The sequence below is a fragment of the Falco naumanni genome, chromosome 4 (assembly GCF_017639655.2).
Source record: "Falco naumanni isolate bFalNau1 chromosome 4, bFalNau1.pat, whole genome shotgun sequence".
Lineage (NCBI taxonomy): Eukaryota > Metazoa > Chordata > Aves > Falconiformes > Falconidae > Falco > Falco naumanni.
The window spans coordinates 78,019,769-78,047,214 of record NC_054057.1 but is presented as its reverse complement, the minus strand read 5'-3'; the positions used below and the strand labels follow the sequence as shown (position 1 = coordinate 78,047,214).

The following is a 27,446-nucleotide window of genomic DNA, read 5'->3' as shown; positions in this document are numbered from 1 at the left end:
CCCCCTGCCGGCCCGGCGGGCTGTCCCGTCCCCGCCGCGGGCTGTCCCGTCCCAGCTCTGCCCGGTGCCGCGCACCCTCCCCGGGGGCAGCCCCCAGGCCGTGCCCGCCGCCCCCCCGCTACCGGCCTGCCCAAGCCGAGAGGCGGCCCCGGGGCGCTCCCCTCACGCCCCGTGGGAACGGGGGCGCTCGGCCGCGGCCCAGTGAGGAAGGGGCCCGCCCGGGGGCACCGAGCGGCGGGTGCGGGGCCGCGGGGGGGGGACCGAGCCCGGCCGCGACGCCTCGGCTGCCTCCAGTGCGGGCGGCATGGCGGCGGGCAGCGCGCTGTGCGGCTCCGCGGAGGGCTCCGCCGGGCTCTGGGTGAGTGAGGAGAGACCGAGCGAGCGCCGCCGCACCGGGCCGCGGCCGGGCCGCCCCTCTAGAGGCCTTGCCCGGGGCCCGCCGTGCCAGCGGGGGAGCCGAGCCGCCCCGGCCCCCCCGCCCCGCAGCCGTGCCTCAGCGGGGCGGCTGGCGCCCTGCGGTCGGGACGGGGGCACCCCCCGAGGGGCTGGCTGCGGACCCTGCCCCCGGGACGAGCTGTCACCCGGGGACAGCCCCAGCCCGCTTCCAGCTACGGCAGGTCTGGTCAGGGTTGCGCGGGCACCGAGATGGGTCCCACCGCCGCCTTCATAACGCACCCGGTACCCTCGGAGGGCCTGGTGCTGAGCAGCGCACGCTCCTGGGTCCCCGTCCTCGGGCCTGGGAAACTCCTGCAGTACCGAGTGCCCCGGCACCGGGCTCTCTCCCCGAGCCGCGCTCTGCACCGCGCCGCGCCTGAATGCCAGCTGCGGGGGAAACACCCCGGCCTGTTCATCTCCAGCTCGCTGTATTTCTAGTATTACTGTGTTAGCAGATGAGATCTTCCTCAGTCTTGACTTACTCGGTCAAAAAATTACAAAACTATTACAAATTCAGCTGAGGAAACGCGCTTCAGATGCAGTCTATGCGCTAGGGCACTTCTTTCCTCCTAATCTTCATTTCACCCACCATTCCCTACCGACTGTTCTGATGGGTCCTACATGCTGATAATCTTCATTCCCAAATTACTTTTTCTCATTGCCCATTCAATAATCTGACTCTCCTCTTGCCTTTTGGTGGGTTTTTTTCTCTCCAGTTGTGATACGTGATGTCCTTCGGCATCTTTCACTTTTCCAACCTCTCCTCCCCAACCTTTCTACTTCCATTCCCTCCAAAACGCTACTGCTGAGTCCTCCCTCCCTCCCTCCCCAACACCTTACTGTTCTCTAGCAGCCCGTCTGTTGCCAAATATTTTTTACATTTGAAACACTAAATCAAATTCCTCAAACATTATAGTAGATCTCAGCTGTAGCACTAGCAACTTGCATTAGCTGGTGAAATTCTGCATACATTAGCTTTACTGTTTCACTTCTGTGTTGATTCTGTAACAGGACTGGAATCAGACATGGTATACAAACACCCCAAGATTTACCCGGTGCTTTGAGAGTACAGTCATTGCTTGGATCCCTTGTGCCTATCTTTGGATCTGTTTTCCTTTCTACTACTTGTATCTGCGATACAAAAACAAAGGTTATATCAGGATGTCTCACATCTTCAAAACCAAAATGGTAAGGGCAGAGGATGGGGTTTGACCCTAACATTATCACAACTTCGATGCAGAACTTAATTTTTCTAAATCGTTAACTGTTCTGATGATCTGTCTCTGTGTTTGCTTTGACATTTGCCAACTCAGGTAAAGTCAGGTCAGTATAAATCAAGTTATAGGAAGAACTGTCATAATGTCTCCCCTGTGTTTCCATTTGGTTCCCCCACTACTTCCCGTAATGTGCTCCATCCCAAATCTGCCCTTCCAGCTCTCCAGTCCTACTGCCCAGGCTGCTGGGAGCATTCGGTTCGGTAGGTTGTCCCACCATCATTTCAGTCCATTCCAATACATGTTTGCTGTCTCTGCCCTAGGTCCTTGGATTCATCTTAGTAATACTGTGTTTTTCTAATGTCTTCTTCGTACTGTGGGAGATAAGCCAAGGAATCCCACAGGCTCCAGCATTCTTCATCAGCCCTGCCGTGGTGGGAATCACAATGGTAATTCTTCCTTTGTTTTGTTTGTGTGTGGCCCAGCTCAGCCCTCCTGAGGAAGACCTTGTATTTCCCATGTTTCTCAGGATCTTTGGGCACAGAGATAGCTGATGGGGAGTAGAAGGCCAGAGATGCGCTTTGTGATTTTCTGCTGTGTGATGCAGCAGGGGTTGGAGTTGGGGCAGACCACTGGGTCTGTCGCTATGATACAGAGCCCTGTGGGCAGAGGATACCTTGCAAGAGCCGAGGCAGCAGTAGCATTTAGAAAGAGGTCTCACAACAACAAGACAAGATTTAGTTTCTCGTAACTGCAGTATGTGATTTAGCATAAATTAGAATGAAATGGGATTTCCGTTCAGCCTAAATGCCTGTGCTCCCCTCCTGTCATTGTGTCTTTATAGCCTAGATCCTCCCAGCCTGTTGTCCCACTTGCAGTTTTATTACTTGCCTTTTCTGCAGAGACATTCTTGAGTGCAAAATTGCACATCATGCTTTTCAGTTTTAGCCTTTTAGGAACAATACTGCAGCTCTGAACATCTTGAAATGTTTGAGCAAGAAACTAACTGATTTTTCTCTATTGTATCCATTAATTTGGTAATAAGTGTTTGGCATTCTGCTACCAGCCATTTATTTGGACAAATTTGTACCTCCTTGCAGATCCTTGCCATGTTCCTTACCCAAGTGGAAAGAATGATGGGCATCCAGTCTTCAGGCGTCATGTTGATTTACTGGCTGCTCTCATTCATGGCTGCAGTTGTGATGTTTAGTTCCAAAGTCCAACATGCCCTGGAAAGAGTAAGTGAAACCACATATCTTTAATGTGCAGAGGTATGAAGTCTCTAAACAACAGGGCTTTTTTTGCCTCATAGATTGTGAGGTGGAGAACCAGATTCCTCTCTTAAGATACATGCTGAGAAAAATGACTGATGACGCATGGTCATCTCCACCCATGTTATTCCTTTCAGTCTAGACAGAATGTGTCTACACTGTTTTCTGAGAGCTTGGCAGACTTCATAAGTGAATAAAACCAAAATGAACTGGCCTTATGCCAGATTTTGTATCAGCACACATATGTTGATACACATTTTTATTTTTGGGTATTTGTGGTGAATGTTTATTTGTAGAGGAGTGCTGGATGGGTTTACCCATCTGAGACTTGCTGTCAGTGACCATTTTGCTCAGGTGAACAGTTGTACCTTTCCTTCACAATAAGGAATAAACAAAAGTTTATGTTACCTGTGTGTTCAAGTAATAGGGGAAAAATTCACAGCCACTAAACAAAAGACATCTGGGAACTTGCTTGTTCCTGCTGTGTTGAATGATGCTCAGGCACCAGGTCTTTTGTAGAAATAACACTCTGCCACCTCTTACTATCAAAATACAGTTCCAATAATACTTAAGAGTTTTTCCTTGGTTTTTCTTTTTCTCATTCACAAAATTAATTAGAGTGCCCTTCACAGAGTCACTTAGATACACCATTTATAATAAAACCTGTCAGGTGCTTTATTACATCAGCAACCCATCCTGCTAGGTGAGCAAGGAGCTTCTATTCCTCAGCACCCAGAGTTCCCCGAATAACGATGCAATGTGGACATCTGACTCAACTAGACTGCTGTGAAGGCTCGTGATAAAGCCATCACTTTAAATAATAAAGGTGTCCATTATTTATTATTTTCTGATATTCCAGTTTGGGGAGTTACCTATTTAAGTAGTTCTACATAACTACAGTCTAAATAAACGCACCTTGTGCTTCAGACCAAAACTCAGAGCTTATGGCTGGTAGAACATGAGCAGCTCTCTTTCTCCACTGATTTCAAGTGAAGGTTCTTACCTCATTCTCAACAGTATTCTGTTTCTTAGGGCTTCCAGGAAGACCATTTCCACCATGTTACAACTTACCTTTATGCTAGTCTGGTGCTAGGAGAACTTGTGTTATTCTGCTTCGTTGATCACCCTCCCTTCTTCTCTAAAGGTGTCAACAATCCTGTAAGTACAGCGTAGCTTTTCATAATGCATTGCTTCATTGTTCAAACAGGAATTTTAATTTATGGGGATGCACAGGAACATTAGTAGCTGGGAGATGAAAGATGCATTGTTCTGTATAAAGGCTGAGAGTTTGAAAAGGTAACCGGCAGAATTTGGGATAACAATATTCTGTCTCTGTTTTGAAAAACTAAAAGCTTTTTCTATCCACATTGGTGTATTTTCATTGAAACCAGTAGATAGGGCTCCTGTTGCTTCCCCATGCTCTGCTGTGCAGAAGTACTCTGTTTGAGGTGTGGGTATGGCAGAGGTCTGTGCTTCAGAAAACAAATGTCTTTGGGTATGAAGAACGATACTCCTTGTTCCTCCATCAAATACATTATTTAAAGTCTAATTCTCCAAAGTCTCCCTATCCCACTGATCCTCCACAACACTGTCAGGGTCAATGAATGGGATGGGCATAACTTTTTGATTGCTTTTCTTGGGGAAGTGCAGAAGGGGATTATGTTTATCTGACACATGCCCTTACCTATGTAAAAATATCATCCATGTTTTTTCTCCCATCAGAATCAGTGTCCAGAATCCAGCAGCTCTTTTCTTTCCAAAATCACATACTGGTGGTTCTCTGGGTAAGAAAACACACAAAAAAAGACATGGTTTTGCTAGAACATCAGAAAAAAAACCCCAGCATAAGACAGGGTGGAGATGACAGCCAGTATGAAATACCTCAGTTAGCTTATGCAGTGAGAATTTAAATTCTCTCTCTGGGGACTTGAGGTATTCTCACAAGATCAAATTATGAAAATTTCACTTACTTCTCAAAGTAGTTCAAAACACAAATCTGTGATTCCAGGTAATTCTCTTCCCCCTTCCAACTACTCTTCCAGTGCCCTCCCAATCTTGAAACAGACTTCAGCAATCTCAAAAGGTGACTGTACACCAGCCACAGCCCTGCCTGCCTGCCAGACCTTCCTGTAACAGATGCTGGGCAAGGAGAAAATAGTGCCTGAGGACACTGGCCCAGCCTGCTCATTAGCATTCAGAAGTAAAATGATTACACACTTTGGGCCTAACGTCTGCTATGATAAGGCCTCATCTGTGTTTCACTGAGCCACAGGGTAAGTTAAACTGAGCTTTGTCGCCCACTGCCCAAGACCCAACTCTTAGTATGTTCTAGAAATAAGGGCTTACTTGCAAATCCTCATGATGTTGACAGAAGGTAGCATAGGGATTTGAAGCAAAACTGCTGTTTCTGAACATCCATATTTATTCTGGGAAAGGACAGTCCCAAGCAGTGTTTTATGGAAGTCCCTATGTGCTCGCTGTGGGGCACTAACTTACAGCCTGTCTGTTTTGAAAATGTTACATGCACCGCAAATCCTTCTGTGCTCACCTTACAGCCGTCTGTGTGTTCCTTCCCCAGGCTGGTCTGGAAAGGCTGTCAGCAGACCTTGGGGGTGGATGACTTGTGGTCAGTGAGGAAAGAGGACTCGTCTGAAGAAATTGTTGCCTGGGCTGAAAGAGAGTGGAAGAAGTGCCACAGCAGAACCCAGCAGTGAGTACCTGATAGCACAGTGTGCCAGCTGGGCGGTTGCTTTCATGCCTCTAAATGATATAAGCAAATATGCTCACAGTGCTGGTGCGCCATCTCAGGGCAGGCTTCAATCCCCCCTCCATGCCCCGCAGACTGCCACAGTGCATATTCAGGCTCTGAATGTAAGCTTTGCTACGTGCTTCCTATCTAGTCAGAAGAATAGCTGAAAGATTCAGTCTCACTGAATTACTTGTCTATTAAACAAGAAGAAAAGGATAGCATACATAAAACAGTCCAAGTACCACTCTGCTGTGAAGGTTTGGGAGTCTTGACTCTTCAGTGGGTGAACACTCAGTGAGTAAATTCCTTTGTGCAAAATCTGATTTTAAGCGTTGAAATCTGCTGGAGAACTTCCTTTCATTCCTGGAAGTACAGAACTGTAAGATTTTTGTGAGAGGAATCATTTTTTGATGAGCATTATACTGGACATGGCATGAGACCCAGTGTGAGATATTTAATGATTTTTTTGAATGCATAAGATTCCTATGCTTTCTACAATTGTGGCAAGCTTTCTTACTGTTTCTTTCTTTAGAAAAATGGAGTCTGCTACATTTAAAAAGGGTCAGAAGAGTAAAACTGACACAGCAGAAGCTGAAGAGACAGAGGTTCTACTGCAATCAGAGCACAGTCAAAGTGGGCCCTTACTGAAAGCATTTTGGAGCATGTTTGGAACCTATTTCCTTCTCAGCACTGTCTGCTTAGTTATCTGTGACGTCTTTCTGTTCTCCATCCCAAAGTTACTGAGGTATGTGCATATTTGTAATATATTTCTATCATACATACAAGATTGCTGCCTGCATGAGCGCACACAGAGATGTGTTCACCAGCACCCACAGAGGTGGACTCACAAACACTTACCTTTTGAAATCTCCTAATGCTGATGAAAAGAGCTGGATTACCGTTTCTGCTAAGCCCACAGTCAATTCAGCAGGAAAGAAAAAACACAAACCACTGTCTAAAGCTGTGCACACTTTCCCCACTGCTGTATTCCAGCAGCGGAAAGGACAGGCTGTGCTAAGCCTTTTGACAACTTTACTAGAACAGGAGTGAGTAATTTGATGGTTCTACATATCACATCATTTGCACAGGCTGTCACCCACTTGCTGTAGTCTTAAGGCTTCGTGTTCCCCAACTAAGTATAAAGAGCACAGCTGTGCATCCTACACATCTTAAATAGCTTTAGTCAGTTGACATAATGTTTTGTGGACTGTGTTGGTACAACACAAACCTGCATTATGGTATATTTTCAAGAGCAAAAATCACTTCATAATCATTAAGATCAAGAGAAGTTCTGCAAATGTTAATGACTTCCTTAGATTATGGCTCCCAATTTGCGTTTCTGACATTTTCATGAAATTCAGGAGCCATCCTTAACACTGGAAATGAGGTCTCCCCTGAGAATGCTGCGATCAGAGATGGCTTCAAAACCAAGACTGGCTAAATGTCAAAAATCAGGACATTGTAAGACAGAATACTCAGCAATTTTTCTAACTTTTCTTTTACTTTACTGATAAACATCAGCCAGACAGAATACAGAAAAATGTCTGCCATTTCTGCATTTTTGTGTGTCTGATATTTCATCAGTTCTACATGCATTCATCAACATTTTGCTCCTGTCCTGCAGCCTTTTCCTGGAGTTCATCGAAGATCAAGAAGCACCGAGCTGGCATGGTTATTTCTATGCCTTCGCTATGTTCCTTTCGGCCTGTCTCCAGACTCTGTTTGAACAACGATACATGTACATGTGTCTTGTTCTGGGGCTGAGACTGAAAACTGCAGTAACAGGGCTTGTGTACAGGAAGGTGAGTCTGTAGCTTCCTTTTCAGCTTCATTCTTTTCTACATTAGCAGTTACAACATCTCTGGTACATTGTTCTTAACAGTATCAGGGGAGATATAATGCAAAACTACTTTTACAATGTAACTCTGCTATATTCGTCTCTGAACAGTATGTGGGAGATATTTTACTATTTTTTTTGAGATCTTACCTCTGAAGGAAAAGCCAAGAGAAGGAAAGAGGAAAAAATAACTTTCTTATGCTGTAGATCATGGCTGGGGAAAGGAGTAAATTCTTCATCTTAAAGTGAAGTCACATATTCCAGGCAACAGCATGTTTTCAGTACCTAGGATCTGACATTTTTCTCCCTTTTTTTCTTTCTTTCTTTATAAAGAAAAGGAAGTTGTTTGATTTTTGGACCAAAGCTGTTGTTTGATGACACCTTTTCTGTCTTCTCTACCCTGCCTAGATCCTAGTTATGTCCAATGCATCAAGGAAAACGGCAACAGTAGGTGAAATTGTTAATCTGGTATCTGTTGATGTCCAAAAGCTAATGGATCTGATTATCTACTTTAATGGGACCTGGCTCGCTCCTATTCGGATTATCATCTGCTTTGTCTTCTTGTGGCAGGTAAAATACAATGACAGTACTTATCAATCCCTTTCTATTCTAGGTGTTAAAGGAAAAAGGGATTTTCAGAATTCTGCATAGAGCTTTGCCAGTTTGAACAGCCTGAAATTGCCATATTTTTCTTAGCTCTGTAGCATGGTGGATTCACTTTTCTTTCTGGAAAATATTTTTATTAGTATCAAATCCTTACCTGATCCTTCATCTTCTCACCTGTGTATGTGGCATTCAGCCTCTTTTAGGGAAAAGATTGTGAGTGTGGTTATTCTGAGCTGTCTGATAAACTTCTGCCTCAGATTTTCCTCTATCACCTCCTTTTTTTGACCAAAACATTGTGGACCAGTGCAGGCTGAGAGTCCATTTCTGGCTCCTTAGCATAGTTACAGAACAGAGGGGAATGGTCTGAAACAGCAACTTAACGTACTTCATCCTGAAGCCTGATTACCACAGCATCAGTGAAACAGTTTGAAGCAAAGTTACGTGATACTCAAAAAAGGCTAAGATACTTTGAATTTCATAGGTATCAAGGAGTTTAGCAAGGACAGCAGAAAACCTGAATTAGAAATAAAGGATGATAATATAAAAGATCCTTTTTTCTTTACACCAAATTCAACCTATGGTATTTTCTCAGCAGGATAAATCCATATTTCTTAGTCTCTGTTTTTGGCAGCACACCAAATGGAAGTATGTGCACTATAGAGACAGCTGATTCCCGTGAGCTTTCCAGAGGCCTTCTTTTGCTAACCTGAATGGACTGTGCCTCGTGTCTGGCAAGATAGTATGACCCTGGAAAACGGGGAGCCATAGTGTAGACTTGAAAAATCATCACCCCTTTTATAGTGATGTTGCCAAGTTGAATGTGGTTGCATGTAGTTGGAGCATAATTAACACTTTGTCTGTTCGTGTTCGTAAACCATTTGTGTATTTTTATCTCTGTATGTATACCAGCATCCACGTCTAGCAAGCGTAAGCTGTCTGTAGAGAGAAGTAACTAAACCATGAGAGTTAACATGTAACTAAACAAGCTCTCTGCTTTGATACAGAAGTCATTAGGGACCCTGGTATCCAGGAGCTGTCCCAAAAGCACATGGCACAGCATAATGCTACCCTTTCATCTCAATAGTTGATGTAAATTCAGACAAGCTGGGTTTTTTATGCTGCAAGAATAGCTGGTTGAGGGTTTGGGTTAGTTTTTTAAATAAAACCTGGTTTCGTTTCGAGTCACTAACTGGTGCCAGCCACGAGATGGCCACCTTAACACGTCCGAGACGCAACAGAAATTACTCGCATTTCCAGCGTGCTCCTGGAGAGCTTTCAGCACTAATCCAGTTCCTAAAAGGGAAGCAAATAAATTCAGCAGAGCAGGATGAGAGGAGTTACCCTGCCCGGGGAGGCAGCAATCCAACCCACAGAGCTTAGGGAGCACAGTGCGCAGGAAAGGCAAGGGCAAGGTTAAAGCCATAGTCAGGCGTAGGTAGGTTCAAGGAAGAGGAAAGGTGAGCAAGGGGAATGGAAAAGAGTCTTTTTTTGTAATCACCAGAAATTCATTCTCTTTCCTTTTCTCTCCTGGCAGCTTCTTGGGCCATCTGCCTTGGCTTCAATTGCTGTATTCCTTTTTCTTTTACCTCTGAATTTTGTGATCACCAAGAAGAGGAGTCAGTTTCAGGTATGTTTTGCTTCATAAAAATGAAGTGCTTTACTGACTTCAATTATGTGATGGCTTAGTATTTGTTATTCATGCTTACCATGGCTGTCTGAAGGAACCTAGGAGGATTCAAAGCCTAGAGAGCTTCTTGAAGTTTAGAGTAAGCTCTTGCGTGATCACTCTTTTACCTTGTTTGCCCACCTTTTCTGTATGTTTCTATGGATTGCCAGTAAAAATAAAGCTCTGAAGATATAAAGCAACATACTTCCCAGCCTGGAAGATTCATAAGCAAAACAATATACACTGCTCACCTGCAGGGAAATTTATTCAGGATTCATAGGCAGGAATAAGGTGTTTTTTTCAGAATAACTGCACTGTTAAACATTCAACCTATTAAATTATAAAACTCAAACATTTATTGCAGGAGACCCAGATGACACATAAAGACGAGCGCGCCAAACTCATCAATGCTGTTCTCAGCAACATTAAAGTAATTAAACTGCATGGCTGGGAGAAAACCTTCATGGAGAAAGTGATTGGTATCCGGAAGCAAGAACTTCAGGCCCTAAAAAAGTCTCAGATTCTCTTCTCAGCATCTCTAGCTTCTTTCCATTCATCAACTTTCCTGGTGAGTGGCTCACCTTCCCACATAAGACATGCTGTTACTTCCATTTCTCTTCGTACTCCTGTCTGGACAGATTTTTCCTGTGAGACAGCTAAAGATAGTATCTGTCCAGAGGAGTTAGTGGTCTCACAGGAGTTGCTAAGCCCCAGTGGAATCAGCCATACAGACACTTACGCTGTCCTAACGGTTCCACAGACAAGTCACCTGGTCTGACAATGTGCTCCAGGCAGACTAAGCCTGCTTTGCAAGAACCACCTGGAGCTCCAAGCTCACCAGCATTCATGACAGTCAGTAGCTGCACAAGCCACTACTGTACTTGCTGGTGCAGCTCAACCATGTGTGTTTTCAATGGGAAATGGCTGTGCTTTTACCTTGCTGTGGTTGCAGCATCAAAACTTCCTTAAAGCAGAACAAAAATCTAACAATCAGACTTGGTTTTGTCACCAACATGCAAGACCTTTGTCTATGATATTTGCAGGATGGGTGCCATGTGCATGGGCAATAGCCTGTACGGATTTAATTGAGTTCCAGAGTCTTTAGCCAGGGGCCTGTCACCCCTGAACCATTCTCTTCCCTGTCTGAAGCAAATGGTTTGCTTTTCCTTTGCTCCCTTTCAGATTGCATTTGTCATGTTTGCTGTCTACACCCTCGTGGATAACACCCATGTCCTGGATGCTCAGAAGGCCTTTGTGTCTTTAACACTGATCAACATTCTCAACACTGCGCACTCCTTCCTGCCCTTCTCCATAAATGCTGCTGTCCAGGTTAATTGCAGGCTACATTCCTTTTTCTTTGGCCATAAGTGGATTTTTCACATATCACCATTAACAGGTAAAGATAGGAATTTCTTAGGACTTTGAATATCAGCTATTTAGTTGCTATTGTGAAACAGTGAAGAGCAAGGACTTGCAGCTACAGGTACTTTGTAGTATTGTTTTTCAGAACGGCTCCATATATTGACACTATAGTCACCAAGAACAACTCTTAAGTCTTTTGGAGCCAATCACAAGCACCATCAGATCTCAGAGGTGCTTCCAATTGTTTTTCATCACAGAAATCAGAACAGAGAAAAATCTCCACAGGAGATCAGTGGAAACCCTGCTGGCCCAGGCCAGAGAGCAAAGCATGTCACTGTCAAGTAAGAAATCAGGAAATTCATTTTTCTCTGGCACCCCAAGAGGACTGTCACAGCTCTTCATGTACAGAAGCAATCCCTAGAAAGATGGCAGGATGAATTAGAGACAAAAGCACCGGTTTCACTGTGTGAACAGAAGAGAAAACACAGGAAAGAATACAGGGTTTTTCTAAGCTAAGTGGAAATAAAAGCAGTTAACATAAGGAAGAGCTGCATTCGTTCATCTAAGCCTACAGCAACTGCACTGTAGCACCTAGTCAACGTTCTAAGTGAGTCTTCTGAGTCTTCACTTTTAGTTTTGGCTCCCTTTCAATTCTAAATCTTATTCTTTTGTGTGCTGCTTCATTTCAGGCCAAAGTTTCTTTAAACCGCTTAGCAGCTTTTCTGAATCTGAAAGAACTGAATCCTGAGAGCTCAAGCAGAAACACTTCTGACTGTGGTGAGCTTTTGTGTTAGCATTCTTGTCTTGTAAGAGGAGTAGCTTCCATTGTTCAGCTTCCATTCTTAGGGTGCCTACCATAGTCAAGAGAAAAATGTTTGTCCCTTCCTGTCACTTTATCTCTCAGGCCTATTTATTCCTAACAATGAAATGTAATCTAGTAATTAACCCCTTCTTTTCATACTTAAGGTTCATCTTCTGTAATATAATACATACTGAAACAAAGTCACATAAACAAGGACGTTTCTGAACCTACCTTTGCATTTACAAGTGTTCTATTTCTGCTCATATTTTAGTGCAGGCAAGTATCACCATAAGAAATGGGACTTTTTGCTGGAGCAAAGAAACTTCTCCCTGTCTTAGAAGGTACAGACTTACCCTTAGTCATCTCAATTCTGTAGGTCAGGGTAGATTCTGAATTCCTCAGGGCCTAAGTGAAACCAGTGTTGAGTATGTAGAGGCTTCTGAGTTTGCTTCACATTTAGCGTGGAATTCTAAAAAATATAGTCAGACAAAATGTAATCTTGCTTTTATGCTTGCGAGCACACAGATGGGAAGGTGCCTGTACCTGGATGTTGCCTTAATATACGGAGCCTGCTTTCTTTACACAATCTCCTTGTCCAGATATGAAATTACAGTAGTTTCAGTCAATAAAGCAGAATTGATGGTACACAAGATATTATACTGGACATCACTACATGCTTAATTTCAAAAGACATTGCAGTTTTAGAGAAGAAACAGTGTTGAAAAGTGCTGATGTTCAGGAATGGTTTATATCCAATGTTTTGGGCTAGCTTATCTCCAGAGTGGGGATCTGGGTCTTGGATCTGGTTTTAAAACTCAGATGGGGATGTAGATGAAGACTTTCTGGTTGGAGGTGTCTTTGAAAGGATGACTCCTGTTCTGCTGCAAAAAGTTAGCAAGATGGGAAGCGTAACCCTGTGCAACTGAGGGCTCAAGTAAGAAATTAGGGGGGTTAATTGGTATATATTTATTGCTACAAAAAAATAGCAAGAATTTTTGTCATTGTCTTTTCAGAAAGCATATCTAGAAGGTGATAAGAGACTAATTATTTCTCTATAGCATAGATCTTACTGTGCCCCAAGGCTCCTTGCTTGCTGTAGTTGGCCAGGTGGGTGCTGGAAAGTCCTCCTTGCTGTCAGCATTACTCGGTGAGCTGGAGAAGACCGACGGCTGCATGACCATAAGGGTAAATTTTCCCCTGAGCATTTGCTTCTAATCAGGCTGTCTTCAGGAACAGTAAGGCATTTACCAAGGTATCAGGTACTTGATGAAAACCCATTTATTGCTGAATTTTAACAAAGGCTGTATGTAGCAGCCCACGTTTAATTATCTGAAGACCTTAAGACCTCTTTCAGATGAGCCTGGCCCTTCAGAATGGGAACTGGAACAGGACTCCAAAGATCCAGTTCCAGTTCCCACTCTGACAGTGATCTGAAGTGGCATCCTGGTAAGCTGTGTCACGTACTTGCACCTGTTTCCTCCTCTGTAAGATCATAAGAACGCAGACTCCTATTTTGTGAAGACCTCTGAGACCTGTCAATGGTGACGATCATTCCAGGTTTCTATAAATCTAATCAGGAGAGTTTTTATTCAAAAGACAGGTTCCCAGAACATCAAGTTGAACATATGGAAAAGACTGTTAACATTCTTCTACTTCCATTTTTATAGGACACTGCAGCTTATGTCCCCCAGCAAGCTTGGATACAGAATGCTTCAGTGGAAGATAATATCCTCTTTGGGAAAGAGATGGATGAAACATGGTTCAACAGAGTGATAGATGCTTGTGCACTGCAACCTGATTTGGAGAGCTTCCCTGCAGGGCAGAAAAGTGAAATAGGAGAGAAGGTACTGGCTTAGGTTTATATTTTGGCCAGCTTTTCCATGAGTAGCTACAACTTTGGGTGGCTTGCTTAAAACACCTGCAAAAGGACAAAAGTTGCAGGAGGCAGGTGCTCAGTAATTTCCGAGAAGTCAGGCCATGATTTAATGGGGTCTGAAGCCCACTTCCTGATAGTTAACCTAACCAGAATTATGGGAGACGCTTAAGACAAAAATCAACAAATCCAAGTTATTCTTGGGTCCCCTTTCACCGGAAAGCAGAGTTGCTCAACAGAATCTGCCTCAGCATCTCAAGAGCCCTATTTGGAGGAACGGAGGGAGATGTACTGATTTAAAAATAAGGAAGTCATAAAAAAACTCAGTGTAAAATGGAGTCAACAGTTGCTAAATGTGCTGTAGTTTTGGAATAAACAGCGTCAATACATTTCCACAGGGAATAAATATATCGGGAGGGCAGAAGCAAAGAGTGAACCTTGCTCGTGCCGTGTACCAGAAGGCTTCAATTTACCTGCTCGATGACCCCCTCTCAGCTGTTGATGCACATGTTGGACAGCACATTTTTGAACATGTTCTTGGACCCAACGGCTTACTGAAGGACAAGGTGCGTTATAAATCCTGATCTGTAAAAGATTGCAAAATGTATCTAATTATCAGGGCCCCTGAAACATTTCCAGTAAGGTAGGTTACTCACTTTATCAAAGGCTCCCAAATTCTTTTTTCCACTAGTGGCAGCAGGTACTACTGTTAGCGGCAGTGGAATAGGTAACCTCTGCATTCCACACAGCACATGGAAGTTCTGCAGTGAATCTCACCTAGGAGAAAGAAAACTGAAAAGTTAGGTTCTCCTGAAAGACTGTCTTTATCCTTATGCAAACCATATGCCTCGTTCCAGTCTTACTTCTACAGCAAGTTCATAGTTTTTTGGTGTTCCGTGGGCATTATCCTTCTCTCTTTTTGAGATTTACTTCTGGCGTAGTCTGGAAGCGGTGTCTGATCTCTTCCAGCTTGTCGTATCTTACCACAATGTCTAATCCCATCACTTTTGAATAGTTCAGTGGCACCTTTACAGTTCTCATCACCCAAATGTTCATCACTTAAATTTCAGTCTTAAAATCCATCTTAAACACTTTTCTTCCATGTTTTTTTGCATTGGTTGCATTTTGTTATTCCTTGGCATTTCCCTGCTGAAAGCAGTCTGGATAATAAATCTGATTACATGCAAAGGGATGCCAGGGCAGCCCTATTTGTTTCATGGTACAAATTGCCTACAAATACTTGATTCAATTACAAATTGGAAAAGGAAAATAGGTAATTTCTTTCATTAGGAAGTCCAATTAAAACAGATATGTTTGACTACAAATACCTTTCTCTTCATGTGGATTGGCTGCAAGTATCAGAATGTAATTATTGTACGGAAATAGAAAAACTAGGAAAGAAAGAAGATATCAGATTTAAGCAGTACTCAGAGGGCTTGACTGTACGTTAGAAATATAGAACATGCCGATTTGCTATCTAGGGAAAATTTACTTTTCTTATATCCTTTCCTACACGCAATTATCTGAGCAAATATACTCAGAAATTTAAATGGAAAGGAGCTGTACTGTAACTCCACTCAGGTTGATGAACTTTTCAGGCACAAATCTGATTCTGAAATAATGGTATCAGTGACAATAAATGTGACACACTCTCCAATTAACATCATTCTACTTAAGAGCTTCAGTCTGAGGGGAATCAACAAGAAACTGGTCAGTGAGCAAAGCAAAAGGTCCTACACACGGGATGGTAGCCTGGGACTTCAAGCTTCAGTTCCCATCCTCACTCCTTTATGCTATGCGTGACACAAAGCAATCTGATCACTCCTTCGCTCCCAAGTTCTGCGCTTTCAAAAGGGGCACAAAGCTGTGCTGCAAAGGTCAACTTCATCAGACACGGTCAGAAGTGGTAGGAAAAAATAAAAAAAAAAAATATCTCCAAGTTAGTAAAACTCATAGATCACACTGACTATGTGTCTTTCTTCTGAAGACAGCTGACTGCAATGGCTCAAGTGAGCAGGGAGACACCAGAACAACTGTAACTGTTCCCTCTTTATTCGAGCAGACTCGTGTACTGGTGACTCACACAATTAACATTTTGCCTCAAGTGGACAACATTGTTTTTCTGGTGGATGGAATGATCTCAGAAACTGGTTCCTATGAAAAGCTTCTACAGAAAAATGAGGCCTTTGCAGAATTTCTTCATTCACACGTTGCTGCAGAAGAGAAGGCAGGCGCTGGTCTTCCAGGTAACCCAAATGAATCGGAATAATTCTCCCTAGTCTATCAGTCAATTGTTTCCTTAATATTATGTTTAATGTTAAAGAACTGTGTGTGTCTGTCTGTCTGTCTGCTGCTGTTCACATTTGGGAAGAAGGAAAAGAGAATAAAACTGGAAAAGGCAGTCTTACATTTGCATCATTATGGACATTTAAAGCCAAGATCCAATCACAGTAAGCTGTTGCTTTCTATGGGGAGAAATGTGTCTGTCAAGTTAGCTGACTCATCACCTCAAAACTGATTCTTGAATAAACAGTTCTATTTTAGTAGACAACAATCACGCAGCAAACAGAATTACCCACTATATGTGCTATTCTTTAAGCCTCACCTTAATATTTCTACCCTTATTAAGAATTCTTTGTAACGAAGCTTTCCTCCTCATTACTGGTCTCTCAAAGGCTATACAGGACAAAATGGGATTCTAAAGCATTTAGAAAAAAATGTGTTTATTTCGCAGCTATGGGAGACACCAAAGGCACCATCATCTCTAGAAATGGTCCACCACAGGAGCAGCTCTTTAGGTAAGCTTAAGGCTGTCTCAGACGCTGAAGAATGTGCTCCAAAAGCCCCTACAAACCTCCACGGAGGCTCTTACTGAGTACGATGCAGGTTGGGGATTTATTTATGAATTAGTAAGAGCAAACATGCAAAACTCAAGAATAGGTGAGAAACTGCTCTTGAATGTGGACGCCTACTAACATTTTCTCTGTATTTCACAAGGAGCCAGCATTTGTTCTAGAGCTCACGTACAAGGCACACTGATACACTTGCTTGCTGTTCACTTCCCAGTGGGGCTCTAAGGTCTGACTCCTTTCAGTCCAGCCACAGGTAGTGAACACTTAAAGCTTCTGTTAGTCTGACAGAGCCCAGTCCCCATGACAAATACGGACAGTGGTCAGGGTCACGCTGGAGGACCCCAAAAATGCAGCCCTCAAAATAGGGACGAATATAGGAGTGAATGAGTAAGGAGATCCAGCGTTAAAATACTCATTGCCTTGGCTAAAAAAAATTGAAAGAATTTTTGTTTTCTTTATGAAGCGACAATTCAGTCAAGTCTTCTGCTATGGGAAGGGACACCATTACTGTAAATCAAGACTGTACCACTGCTGCAGCCAGCAAGGGACGATTAACCGAGGGAGAGAGAACTCAGCATGGCAGGGTAAGCACAGCACCTTCCCACAGAGGCAAAGACACACACCAGGGGTTTATTACTGACCCGGTCATGGCAGGCAGGTCAGCTCACTGCCCCAGTTAAACCCTGTGGCTCCAGGGAGGCCAGCCGAGCCGTACAAGTTTACCCTATAACTGAGACAGAGTAACTTCAGCATTATCTTACATAGCACCTTCTATGCAAACTGTTCTCCCTGGATGCCCTTGATCCAAGCACTGGCTTCAGAACAGGAATAATGCACGCACACTGCGGAAGGGGCATGGCTGGAGAATAATTTATGACTGCTTGAGGAGAGAGATCCCGATTCGAGGGTTGATCTGAAGGGGGAAAGCATCCAGAGGCAATCAGGGTGAGGTGGTGGTAGCGGAAAGAGTATAGATTACAAGGGACTTGTAACCTTGAGTCTGTCCACAGACTCTTGAGGCTGGTGGGAAGGGGCAAAGCAGCTTATCGCTATTCTCATCTTGCCCAAGGGAAACACTGCAAAAGGCTGAGGCAAGGAGGGTCCTGTGAAAGGGAAGAAGCAGACGTGGGGTTCCAGCTAGTAGGAGTCCGGCATGGATGAGGTCTGTATTCAGGGCACAGTGTAGCAGCAGTAAAATGTGGGGAGGAAACAAACAGCTGAGGCTACATGCTGGTACTGAGAAGTGAGGGTAACAAGTCAGACATCCCGAAGGAGGCAGCTGCTGCCCTAGGGAAGCACCCATTACCCAGACTGGGATCTCACCTCTGCTGATCAGCAGTTACTCACACAAACTGTCAGTGCGATACACAACAGTTCTCACTCACACCAAGAACAAATGAAAACTACTGCCTGGCATAAGGAAAACTTACGTGCATTCCAGTAGTAACACGAGCCTATTGCAGTAACACTCATCAGTTGATAATAATCACTCATTAACACCATGGATTTATTTAAGTATGGCTTCATTTTTCATCCATGAGGAAACCAAAAAGTTTTAACATGGTTGCTATGGCCCGTGACACATAACCTAGTAGATATGCCATAATAAATCATTTGTAGGTTTGGAGCTGCTTTCCTTGCAAACAAGCTTGGTCCTCCCAGCCTCTCCTCCTGTTTTTTCCCCATTGTTTCACTCTAGGTTAATACTTCAATTTATGCAGCCTACCTGAAGGCAACAGGCTTACCGCTGTGTGCGTACATCATTCTGTTGTCCACGTGTCAGCAAGCTGTGTCATTTTCTCGTGGGTACTGGCTCAGCGTGTGGACAGATGACCCTGTTTACAACGGGACACAACAACACTCAGAGCTGAGAGTTGGAGTCTTCGGTGCACTAGGAGTTGTTCAAGGTTTGTTTAACTTGCTCACCTAATCCTCTGTATTACCATCTCCCTTTCCCATACCCAAGATGTTTTCTAAGAATATAAACAAGTGCATACCCATGGGCTTTTAGCAGCAGCCCGAAAGCTTTGGCATGGGACCTAAAGCTACAGGTTCTGACGCACAGAGAGGATTTCTAAGGGATCTGAACAATATTTCCAGTGTTACTGCCTGAAATTCTACTTCATGGTATGCCAGAAGCTTTCTCCCGTGCCTTTCAGCAGACCATGATGAATAGTGTCTTCCTCTGTATTTCCCTGCTGGAAACCTGAGTCCCTAGAAAACATTCAGCAACGGAAGAACTACAAGATCCTTATTTTTCCATCCTGTCCTCTTGTATCCAACATCTTCTGCATATCTTTCTTCCTCTCATCTCTTTCCATTCCTCCAATATAAATTAATCATATCAAAGTGCAAGCGGTGGTGCTTCTCCATGCTGAATTAAATCCTGATTTAGGTCATATAAGTGTATAGAGAAACTAAAAGAGGAACGTGCAGAATTCTGTATTTCCTTAAATCTTTCTCTTCAAAAATGGCCACTATTCTTTTGGCCACTCAAAAAAAATAAATAATCTTGTTTTAGGACAGAGATAAAATCTAGAAAAATCTCAGCCCAAATAAAAAACCATTGAGAAAGCTTTGAACAAGTTGAAAAGAGTGGGAAGGGCTGGGTACCTGTCTGTGCCAACAGTGAGGCTGTAGGCACAAAACCTAAGACTAAGTGATTCAAAGTAATTCCAGTCAAGCTCATTTTGTGAAGAATGAATTATTTGCCCTGTGTGTTTAAGTTGCTGAATCCACAGCCCCCATCAAGCTTGCTCAGGCCCCCTCCCCCACCCCATAACTACCCTCCAGACCCTGCAGCTCTGAGGCTCGGCTTAATTGCTGCCAAAGAGAAAGTCAGCTCCTTTCACTAGTATAGCATTCACAGTACTCATGAAAACCATGATCTTGCAAAAGGAGAAGGTGATTTTGTTCAAACCTAGTAATGATTATTCTTTTAGTATTTATTATACCATAATAATTATTTTTTATATTACAGCCCTTGGCAGATTTGTCTCCACAGCAGCAGTCCTCCTAGGTGGCGTGTTAGCATCACACAAGCTGTTTCTGCAGTTGCTGAGGAATGTTGCTAGATCCCCAATGGTCTTCTTTGAGCAAACACCCATTGGAAACTTGCTGAACCGCTTCTCCAAAGAAATGGATGCCATTGATTCTGTCATCCCTGACAAGCTGAAGTCCTTGCTGGGATTCTTGTTCAACTTGCTGGAGATCTACATTGTGATTATAGTGGCTACACCAAAGGCAGCAATGGCCATAGTGCCCTTGACTGTTCTTTATGCTGCATTCCAGGTAGGAGCTTATAGAGATACACAGACAGGAGAGGCTGAAGCAACATGTCCATGGCTCTGCAGAAAGCCTCCTTCCATTTCTTAGGAGCAGAGACATGCAGAAACTAGTTGAATCATCCCAAATTGTATCTGAACAAGAGTAATGTCAGTGGCTCTTCCCACATCACTTCAACCTTCCAAAGCATCCCACAGACTTCCGAGAAGCCTGTGCTTTTCTGATGTCCAGATCAAATCCTCCCTAGAGCTATGTTCCTTGTCTCCATTAGTGTAAATGGAATCATATTGACACCAAAAGCATTTTTCATTTCCTCCAGAATTCCTACATTGCTTTTTAATATATCTGTGTATGCCATGCAGCGCTCCGTGTGGGCTCTGACAGCTCAAATGCTTTGCCAGCCAAGACTGAACAAGAGGGAAGGGCAAGTAAGGGTGCAGGTACACCTCTGTGCTCCATCAAGCAAAGAGCTAGTCTACAGGAGAAAGTAAATGTCAGTTTAGAGGTTTTGCGAGTTCAGGCTACCCTGGCTTCTTTGCATTAACTAACCACAGAGTTATTGTTAATGGAGAGAGGAGAGAACACAGGCAGAGGCACCACCTCACCTTTTACAGGACATATCCTACCCACACGTTCGGTTTTATAACACTAGAATAGCATGTACTATTGCACTTGTTGAGGCCTTCCCAAATTTTCCACGGAGCGCCTCCATGGAGGCATAAGCCTTCTAATCACTTCCATGTCCCTTGGTCCCAGCACTTCTACGTCAGCACCTCCTGCCAGCTGAGACGCGTAGAGGCTGCCAGCAGGTCACCCATCTACTCCCACATTGCCGAAACTTTCCAAGGGAGCAGCGTGATCCGTGCTTACAAGGACCAGGAGAGGTTTATTTCGAAGAACAATTTTTTAGTGGATCAGAATCAACGAATATGCTTCCCTGGAGCAGTTGCCGACAGGTACAAATCTGCAGTGTAAAAAACAATGGCAGTTCCCTCTCGCAGCCTTGGGGACTGGAGACAGCTGCTCTTGGGACTTGGGTGGAGGCACACAGAAGATGAGACAGTGCACAGTGTTTTGCAGGTAGGGTAGCCTCTTCCATTGCCCCTCACACTGCACCCCTCTGGCACCGTGCCCCTCATACAGGCAGTGCGCTCCCACCCTGTTGTATGGCTAGGCGCACACATGCTGACACCCCGCTAGGTCTATCACTTCATGTCCAAAACGCAGGAAGCTCCAGTAGATGCCTGGTGAGGCCCATCATCGCATGGCAGATGCACGAGCCCTGTGGTATATGCAGGACCCATCAGATAACAGAGCCATCAGCCACCAGTCATGAAACAAGGCAAGAGTAGAAGGAGTGAGAGGTGCTAGACCAACTCATCCTAGAACTCTCTCATCCTGCTCTCATCCAACAGGCCTTGGAGAAAATCCTAACAGAGACTATAAGCCAGCCAGTTCAGACAGACTGGAGCCTTGCATGAGCTCCAGGGTGGCTGGATAAGAGCAACCAGGGAATGACAAGAGCTTCGCTGAGCATCCTGTTCTCCAGCAGCTCCACAAGTGCTTTGCAAAGTAATTGCAGATTCTGTTGGGAGGAAGGAAGAGGGCACCCAGCAACACCCCTGTACTCTCCTCCTCTTGCAGGTGGCTTGCTACAAACCTGGAGTTCCTAGGCAATGGCATTGTATTGTTTGCAGCACTATTTGTAGCAATGGGCAGAACACATCTCAGTCCAGGAACTGCTGGCTTCTCCATTTCATATGCTCTTCAGGTAACTCAGCGTTGAATACCATGCTTGCCTTATATCAGAAACAACCTGCATTTTCATTTCTGCTATCATTTTCATTTCTAAGAAATCATGATCTATTCTGTGGCTTCCTAGATGCCTTCTACTAAACCCTGATGTCATTGCTGAAACCCAGAGCATCTGGAGCACACAGCCCCTTAGGGAATGAACCTCATGAATACATGCACTAGCCATCTTTTCCCTCCTGCACCTGAACTCATACTTCAGTCACGGCATGCTCTGAGCAACTGAAGCAAGGTCTTCAGTGTGTGTCTTATCTGCTTATATGCAAGTTACACAGCAGCCTAAAGCTACACTATCTTTTAGCATCCCAGTCAGCAGCATTTCATTCTCTGTAAACTTGCTGAGAAGCAGCTAGGGGGGGATCTGGCTAGCTTCTTTAAACACAGCTTTACCAACTTTCACCAGGATCCATGGTTAGCTTTTAGCGTTTTAAGGGGTAATTTCTGAAGTAATTAGCTGATGAGGAGGTCTTCATAAAGACACAGTAAAACAAAGTAACAGGTACCTCGCAAGCAGAGGTCAAGACTTACTTTATCTGCCATAATGCTTCTGTTTCTCCCCGCTAGATAACTGGTGTTCTGAACTGGATGGTGCGCTCCTGGACAGAAATAGAGAACAACATTGTTTCTGTGGAGAGAGTGAGAGAGTACTGGAGGACTCCTAAGGAGGTAGCTAACTAACTATTGACCTTACTAGCAGAGGTGAACATCTCTCAAAACTAAATCAGTCACTTTTCTGTTCCACCTCGACAAACCTCCTAGGTTTCCCCTTCTAAAAGGTCAGTTATGTTTCCTTTAAAGAACTGCAGCACTTGGTTTTTATCCAGCTGAGTAGACTTGTTTTATAACCTCTGATCATCGTTTCCTTAAGACAGTTAAGCATGAGATTGCCATTAAAATAGCTTCACTTGGTAACACCCATGGAATGTGCTGTATTTTCTGCCCGTATTTGGAGTACGTATTTATTGTGCAAGTTCAGATGCAACTCTCTGATAACTGATGGCTGCTAGATAGCCTTTTAGCCACTAAGTCTCCCATGCAATCATGTTTGTTCTGTAATCATTAAAATTATTTCTCCATATGCTGCCCTGAGATACTGCTAAAGGAGGCTTTCACAGTCCTCTTCACAGGGGCATATAAATCTTTTTTTATTTGAACCACTTATAATGTCATTACTCTGATGTGCAAACAAATGTTTTTCCCCATTTTCAGTTAAGACAACTGGCATCTTTGCATAAAGTAAAAAGTCAGCATTTGCAATATGAAAGTTAGATGCCTTTTTCTCCTTTGGAAACAGTAAATAGATCAGGGGAATTTGGCACAGGTGTCTTCGTAAGCTTCCTGTTTCAGTATGGCCACTTGATTTAGTAATTTAAATCAGCTTTATACGTTGCTGGAGAAGGGCAACAGAGCTGGTGAAGGGTCTAGAAAACCAGTCGTATGAGTGGCTGAGGGAACTGGGGGTGTTTAACCTGGAGAAGAGGAGAATCAGGGGGGACCCTACTGTTCTGTGCAGGTGCCTGACAGGGGCTGTAGGCAGGTGGGGGTCGGTCTCTTCTCCCAGATAACAAGTGACAGGACAAGAGAAAACATCCTCAAGTTGCACCAGAGGTGGTTTAGACTGGATATTAGGAAAAATTTATTCCCTGAAAAGGTAGTCAAGCATTGGAACAGGCTGCTGAGGGAGGTGGTTGAGTCACCATCCCTGAAGGTATTAAATAAATGCGTAGATGCAGTGCTTAGGGACATGGCTTAGTGATGGCCTTGGCAGTCCTGGGTTAACAGTTGGACTTGATGATCTCAAAGGTCTTTTTCAACCTAAATGATTCCATGATTGCCATTTGTTTCCATCTATTTAGGCCCCCTGGACTCAGAATGGCAAACTTCAAGATCAAGTTTGGCTCACTGAAGGAAGAATTGAATTCAGAAACTATAGTTTGCGATACAGGCCAAATCTGGAGTTAGCACTGAAGCACATCAATCTAACCATCAACGGGCAAGAGAAGGTAAGCAAAGCCACTCGTTTCAGAAGAGCTACAAAGTGAGCAGTGCTTTGCAGTGATCACATCTGGGCAGATACAGTCCCTGCCCAACACCAAGGTATTGTAACTTGTAAGTGTGAAAGCTGCAGTAAAGCTTCTACCAACACTGCACCCCTCTTCCAGCACAAAGCAGCGGTCCCAGCACTGCTGTATACACTAGACATTCTTCTGAGTGAAATTTCATTTCACAGAAGGTTAGCAGTTACAGCAAAGGAATTAAATTTTAAATCTAGTGCCACATCAAAGCCCTCAAGATTCCTTTTCATACAGAACACTTACAAATTATAAATTATTCCCTTTAAGAATGTATTGCTAGACTATGTGAATCTTGAACAGCCCTGAAGATTTGATCCACACAAAGCTGTCTCTCTTCAAAAGGCTAAGAACTACGTGACATGTGTGTCCAACTGTGGAAAACTATCAACATCAAAACCAAAAGCTTTCCATTGCACTTTACAGATCGGCATAACTGGAAGAACAGGAGCTGGGAAATCTACTCTTGCTGTGGGATTGCTGCGATTAGTGGAAGCTGCGGAAGGAGCCATCCTAATTGATGGACTAGATATCGCTCAGCTAGGCCTCCATGACCTTAGAACCAAGATAACCGTCATTCCCCAGGTATGACATGAACTTCCAAAATGCTTCAGCAGCGTTGTACGTCTTAACGCCTAGGAAAGGTTTATAAAGATTCTGTGAGAGGAGGGACATTCAGAAATTTCAGAGTTGGAAATAACCTCTGTGCCACACTATTTTCCCATTCCATATAACATTAGCCACAAATTTGCACCCAGCAGGGAAAACCAGAGAGCTCGCTTATAATTAATTTCAGGAGTTGTTTGTACTGTCTCTCTGCTCAGGATCCAGTTTTGTTTTCTGGCTCTCTAAGAATGAATCTCGACCCGTTAAACCAATACACCGACGCAGACATCTGGACAGCTTTGGAACTGACTCAGCTCAAGAGCTTTGTTGCAGATTTGCCAGACCAGTTGGAATACCAGTGCGCTGACCAAGGGGAAAACCTAAGGTACCTGACCTGCAGAATGACAGTGGCAGAGCAGTGCCAACCCGCCGGCTAGGAGAACTTAGAGCCAGTGGGACAAGGTGTCTAACTTAAAAAAAAAAATGTAAAAAAATAGTGCCCAGCCAGCAAACCGCTGCATTATTGTCCTGTTTCGCAGCATGAAATTAAATCGTAAGACACCAAATAGAAGACATTTGAGACTTAACCACTGTGGCGGCTTGTGCAGTACATAAAACACTGCAATCCTGTTCCAAGTGCAGATCTCCTGGGTGCTGTAGCAATACACTCCATTTCCTTAGGTTGTTTCATGCTGTTACCTGCAGTGTCACCGGCCTCAATCACCCTTTCAGGGGAAAGGAACAATCATATTTTCATTACTATTTTCAAATTAATCACATATTCTGAACCCAGGGCAAAGTGACGCCCGCTCTCAGTTTACCATCTCTCTTCCTACTTGCAGCACTGGTCAGAAACAGCTGGTTTGTCTGGCCAGAGCAGTGCTTCGGAAAGCCAAAATCCTCATTCTAGATGAGGCCACAGCAGCAATAGACTTAGAAACTGATCTTCAGATTCAGTCCACCCTGAGGACTCAGTTCAAAGACAGCACAGTGTTAACGATAGCCCACCGGATAAACACCATCATGGACTGTGACAGGTAATACCTTCAGCCACTTTCCTGAGGAGGAGGAAAGACACAAGCAACCTGTGTGGAATACACAAACCACCCAATGTTAGTGAACAGCAATTCCACGTCTGTCCTCTTCTTGTTTAACCCTCCAAGCTTTGCTTTAGAGATTGCAGGAGCCATCTTAAAACAACTGCGCACCAACAGGTTAATCACATTTCCACCTGATGCATTTCATGCTCTGTCACGCCCCCTTTTCTCCCCCACCAACAGCAAAACCATAGCTGCAGCTCTCTGGGTCATCTTACAATCATGAAGCTAAAATACAGGTTCACAAATCTTACTCCAGTCCCAGCTGCCAAAAACTCTCCTCCCACAAACTCAGTACTTGAACAGTCACTCATCAGAAAACTATTTCTATCACACAGTTGTTCCCAGCTGGAAAGCTTGGTTGAATAACAAGCAAGTAATGAAATTTATTTTAGAAAAAAAGTAGAAAAAATGAAGTTTTATTACAGCTGTTGGTGTATCCCCTAGTTTATACTTCTGTTTTAATGTTCACAGGATTTTGGTTTTGGAAGATGGCCGGATAGCTGAATTTGATACTCTGGAACACCTAATAGCTCAGAAGGGACTGTTCTACAGCCTGATGGAAGAATCAGGCCTCGCATGACTCACTCGTGGAGTATACCATAATGCCACCACCATCAGGAATAATTGGTCTCGTAATTGAGTTAGCTTGGTTTCACTCTTAAATGCCTGACACCCAACCAAATCTTGTTTGAGCTTTAAGCGAGGTGAGCAGATTAAAAGGGATGACTTGGGATACACGTTATTCCCATAGGAAACTGAGCAATTCCATTTTCATTACATCTCCAGATACCAAAACCCTCACTGTTCTGTTAAAAATGAGCCAGTCGGAACTTAAATGCCTTGTTGCTTTTATGGCATAAAAGCAAACAAGCCAAAAGAAAAAAGACAAGCACATTTCTGACTTGTACTATAAACTGAGCCAAAATATACTGCCATACTTAAAGATGACACAGATTATTTGTAAAAGCCAACAAGTTTTTATGGACAGCAAGCAAGAATTTAACTGGTAGCAAGACAACTTAACTGTTTACAGCTTGTCCAAGTTCCAGGCTGAACAAATTTAGTCTTTTTGCCAGTGTCTTAAGGACTGCTCACCTGGGCACTGTTCTCACACAGATATGGACTCCAAGGCAGCAGCTGGATCTAGTCACCCAAATGCACAAACACTGGGGAGATAGGGAAAAGAAAGCAGGATGCCACTAAGCACAAGAGCATTCAGCTGCCTGTGGGCTGCCTGTTGTCACAGCTGCGGATCAGAGCCACTCTTCCCATCTCCTTCCTTGGAGGAGCACCTAGCGATCACACTGTGCAGGGGCTGCCAGGCTGCCTAGAGGGACAGAGCCAGCTTAGACACCAGCTTGCTGATGCAGGAGAGTGACTTGCCTGGAGCAGGCAGCAGAGCATCATTCCTTCTGCTTGAAGGCTTGGAGCAGCCCTCCTGCCAAATGCCAGTTGGTCACAGAGGAGCATGTCCAAACACCAACATTTCCAAACTGAATTTGGCCAGAAGGATTTTGCACGGTGGAAAGCATCCTCCTCTGATCCCTGCAGGGTAGCAATCTGGCAGCTGAGGAAATCAGCAGGAACTCACCTGTCGATCCGGTGGTTCATTCCGGGTTTTATTCTTGAGCACAAGTTTACCTTCTGCACGTGCCACAGAGCCTCTAGCATGGTCATCTTTCAGGTGTTACTTTAACAAACCAGAACGGCAGCTGACAGCAAAGCCTTCCTGGGCTTCCCGCAGCACAGAGGAGGAGCCGTCAGAGTTGTCCCCAAGTCTCTGCTCAGGAATCACAAGACAACGTGACAAACAAATCACACTGTGAAATACTGTTTACTGTGCCTTCTGTCAAAACACTTAATTTTCTAGAAAGCTGAAATAAAAATAGAATCAAGTATTGAAA

General features: G+C 44.0%; 2 protein-coding genes and 2 long non-coding RNA genes across 10 annotated transcripts in view; 1 reads left to right on the top strand and 3 right to left on the bottom strand.

Annotated features, from left to right (window-relative positions):
- The first annotated feature begins 52 nt into the window (after positions 1–52).
- LOC121087271 (multidrug resistance-associated protein 6-like) lies at positions 53–27,446 on the top strand. 4 transcript variants are annotated; one of them, XM_040592093.1, is made up of 31 exons: positions 53–358; positions 1,447–1,623; positions 1,973–2,098; positions 2,750–2,887; positions 3,953–4,078; positions 4,643–4,704; positions 5,499–5,630; positions 6,202–6,414; positions 7,294–7,471; positions 7,915–8,076; positions 9,647–9,739; positions 10,143–10,346; positions 10,961–11,107; positions 11,830–11,917; positions 12,214–12,283; positions 13,001–13,127; positions 13,610–13,786; positions 14,214–14,381; positions 15,878–16,061; positions 16,550–16,613; positions 17,131–17,251; positions 18,367–18,574; positions 19,648–19,958; positions 20,709–20,908; positions 21,597–21,723; positions 22,329–22,430; positions 23,621–23,767; positions 24,263–24,421; positions 24,661–24,827; positions 25,285–25,479; positions 26,014–27,446. In XM_040592093.1, the coding sequence occupies exons 1-31, from the start codon at positions 305–307 to the stop codon at positions 26,120–26,122; spliced, it is 4,536 nt and encodes a 1,511-aa protein (XP_040448027.1). In that variant the 5' UTR covers positions 53–304; the 3' UTR covers positions 26,123–27,446. The 4 variants fall into 4 exon arrangements, with proteins under 4 accessions (XP_040448027.1, XP_040448028.1, XP_040448030.1 ...); XM_040592094.1 differs by lacking the exon at positions 25,285–25,479; XM_040592096.1 differs by lacking the exons at positions 24,661–24,827; positions 25,285–25,479.
- Positions 1,478–13,005, bottom strand: LOC121087275. Of its 2 annotated transcripts, XR_005827555.1 has the most exons (7): positions 12,296–13,005; positions 5,708–5,863; positions 5,469–5,590; positions 4,605–4,700; positions 3,992–4,076; positions 2,770–2,878; positions 1,478–1,566 (listed from the first exon to the last, which is right to left on the bottom strand). It is a non-coding gene; the product is annotated as an uncharacterized LOC121087275 (long non-coding RNA). The 2 variants fall into 2 exon arrangements; XR_005827556.1 differs by lacking the exon at positions 5,708–5,863.
- Positions 13,683–26,007, bottom strand: LOC121087276. 3 transcript variants are annotated; one of them, XR_005827558.1, is made up of 7 exons: positions 25,487–26,007; positions 22,293–22,360; positions 18,413–18,502; positions 17,309–17,397; positions 14,472–14,592; positions 14,289–14,400; positions 13,683–13,754 (listed from the first exon to the last, which is right to left on the bottom strand). It is a non-coding gene; the product is annotated as an uncharacterized LOC121087276 (long non-coding RNA). The 3 variants fall into 3 exon arrangements; XR_005827557.1 differs by lacking the exon at positions 13,683–13,754 and having other exon boundaries at positions 14,388–14,592; XR_005827559.1 differs by lacking the exons at positions 13,683–13,754; positions 17,309–17,397 and having other exon boundaries at positions 14,388–14,592.
- Positions 27,239–27,446, bottom strand: part of ABCC1 (ATP binding cassette subfamily C member 1) — a 62,898-nt gene continuing 62,690 nt past the window's right edge. Inside the window, exon 32 of the mRNA XM_040592091.1 lies at positions 27,239–27,322. The gene's annotated coding sequence lies outside the window, so the exon portion shown is untranslated. The remainder of the gene's footprint in view (positions 27,323–27,446) is intronic.

Excerpts from the sequence above, each read along its gene's own strand:
- LOC121087271 (XM_040592093.1), top strand. The coding sequence starts at position 305 with ATGGCGGCGGGCAGCGCGCTGTGCGGCTCCGCGGAGGGCTCCGCCGGG. Across the intron at positions 17,252-18,366 it reads AGAGAACTCAGCATGGCAGG|GTTAATACTTCAATTTATGC; the intron begins GTAAGCACAGCA and ends GTTTCACTCTAG. Across the intron at positions 18,575-19,647 it reads TGCACTAGGAGTTGTTCAAG|CCCTTGGCAGATTTGTCTCC; the intron begins GTTTGTTTAACT and ends TTTATATTACAG.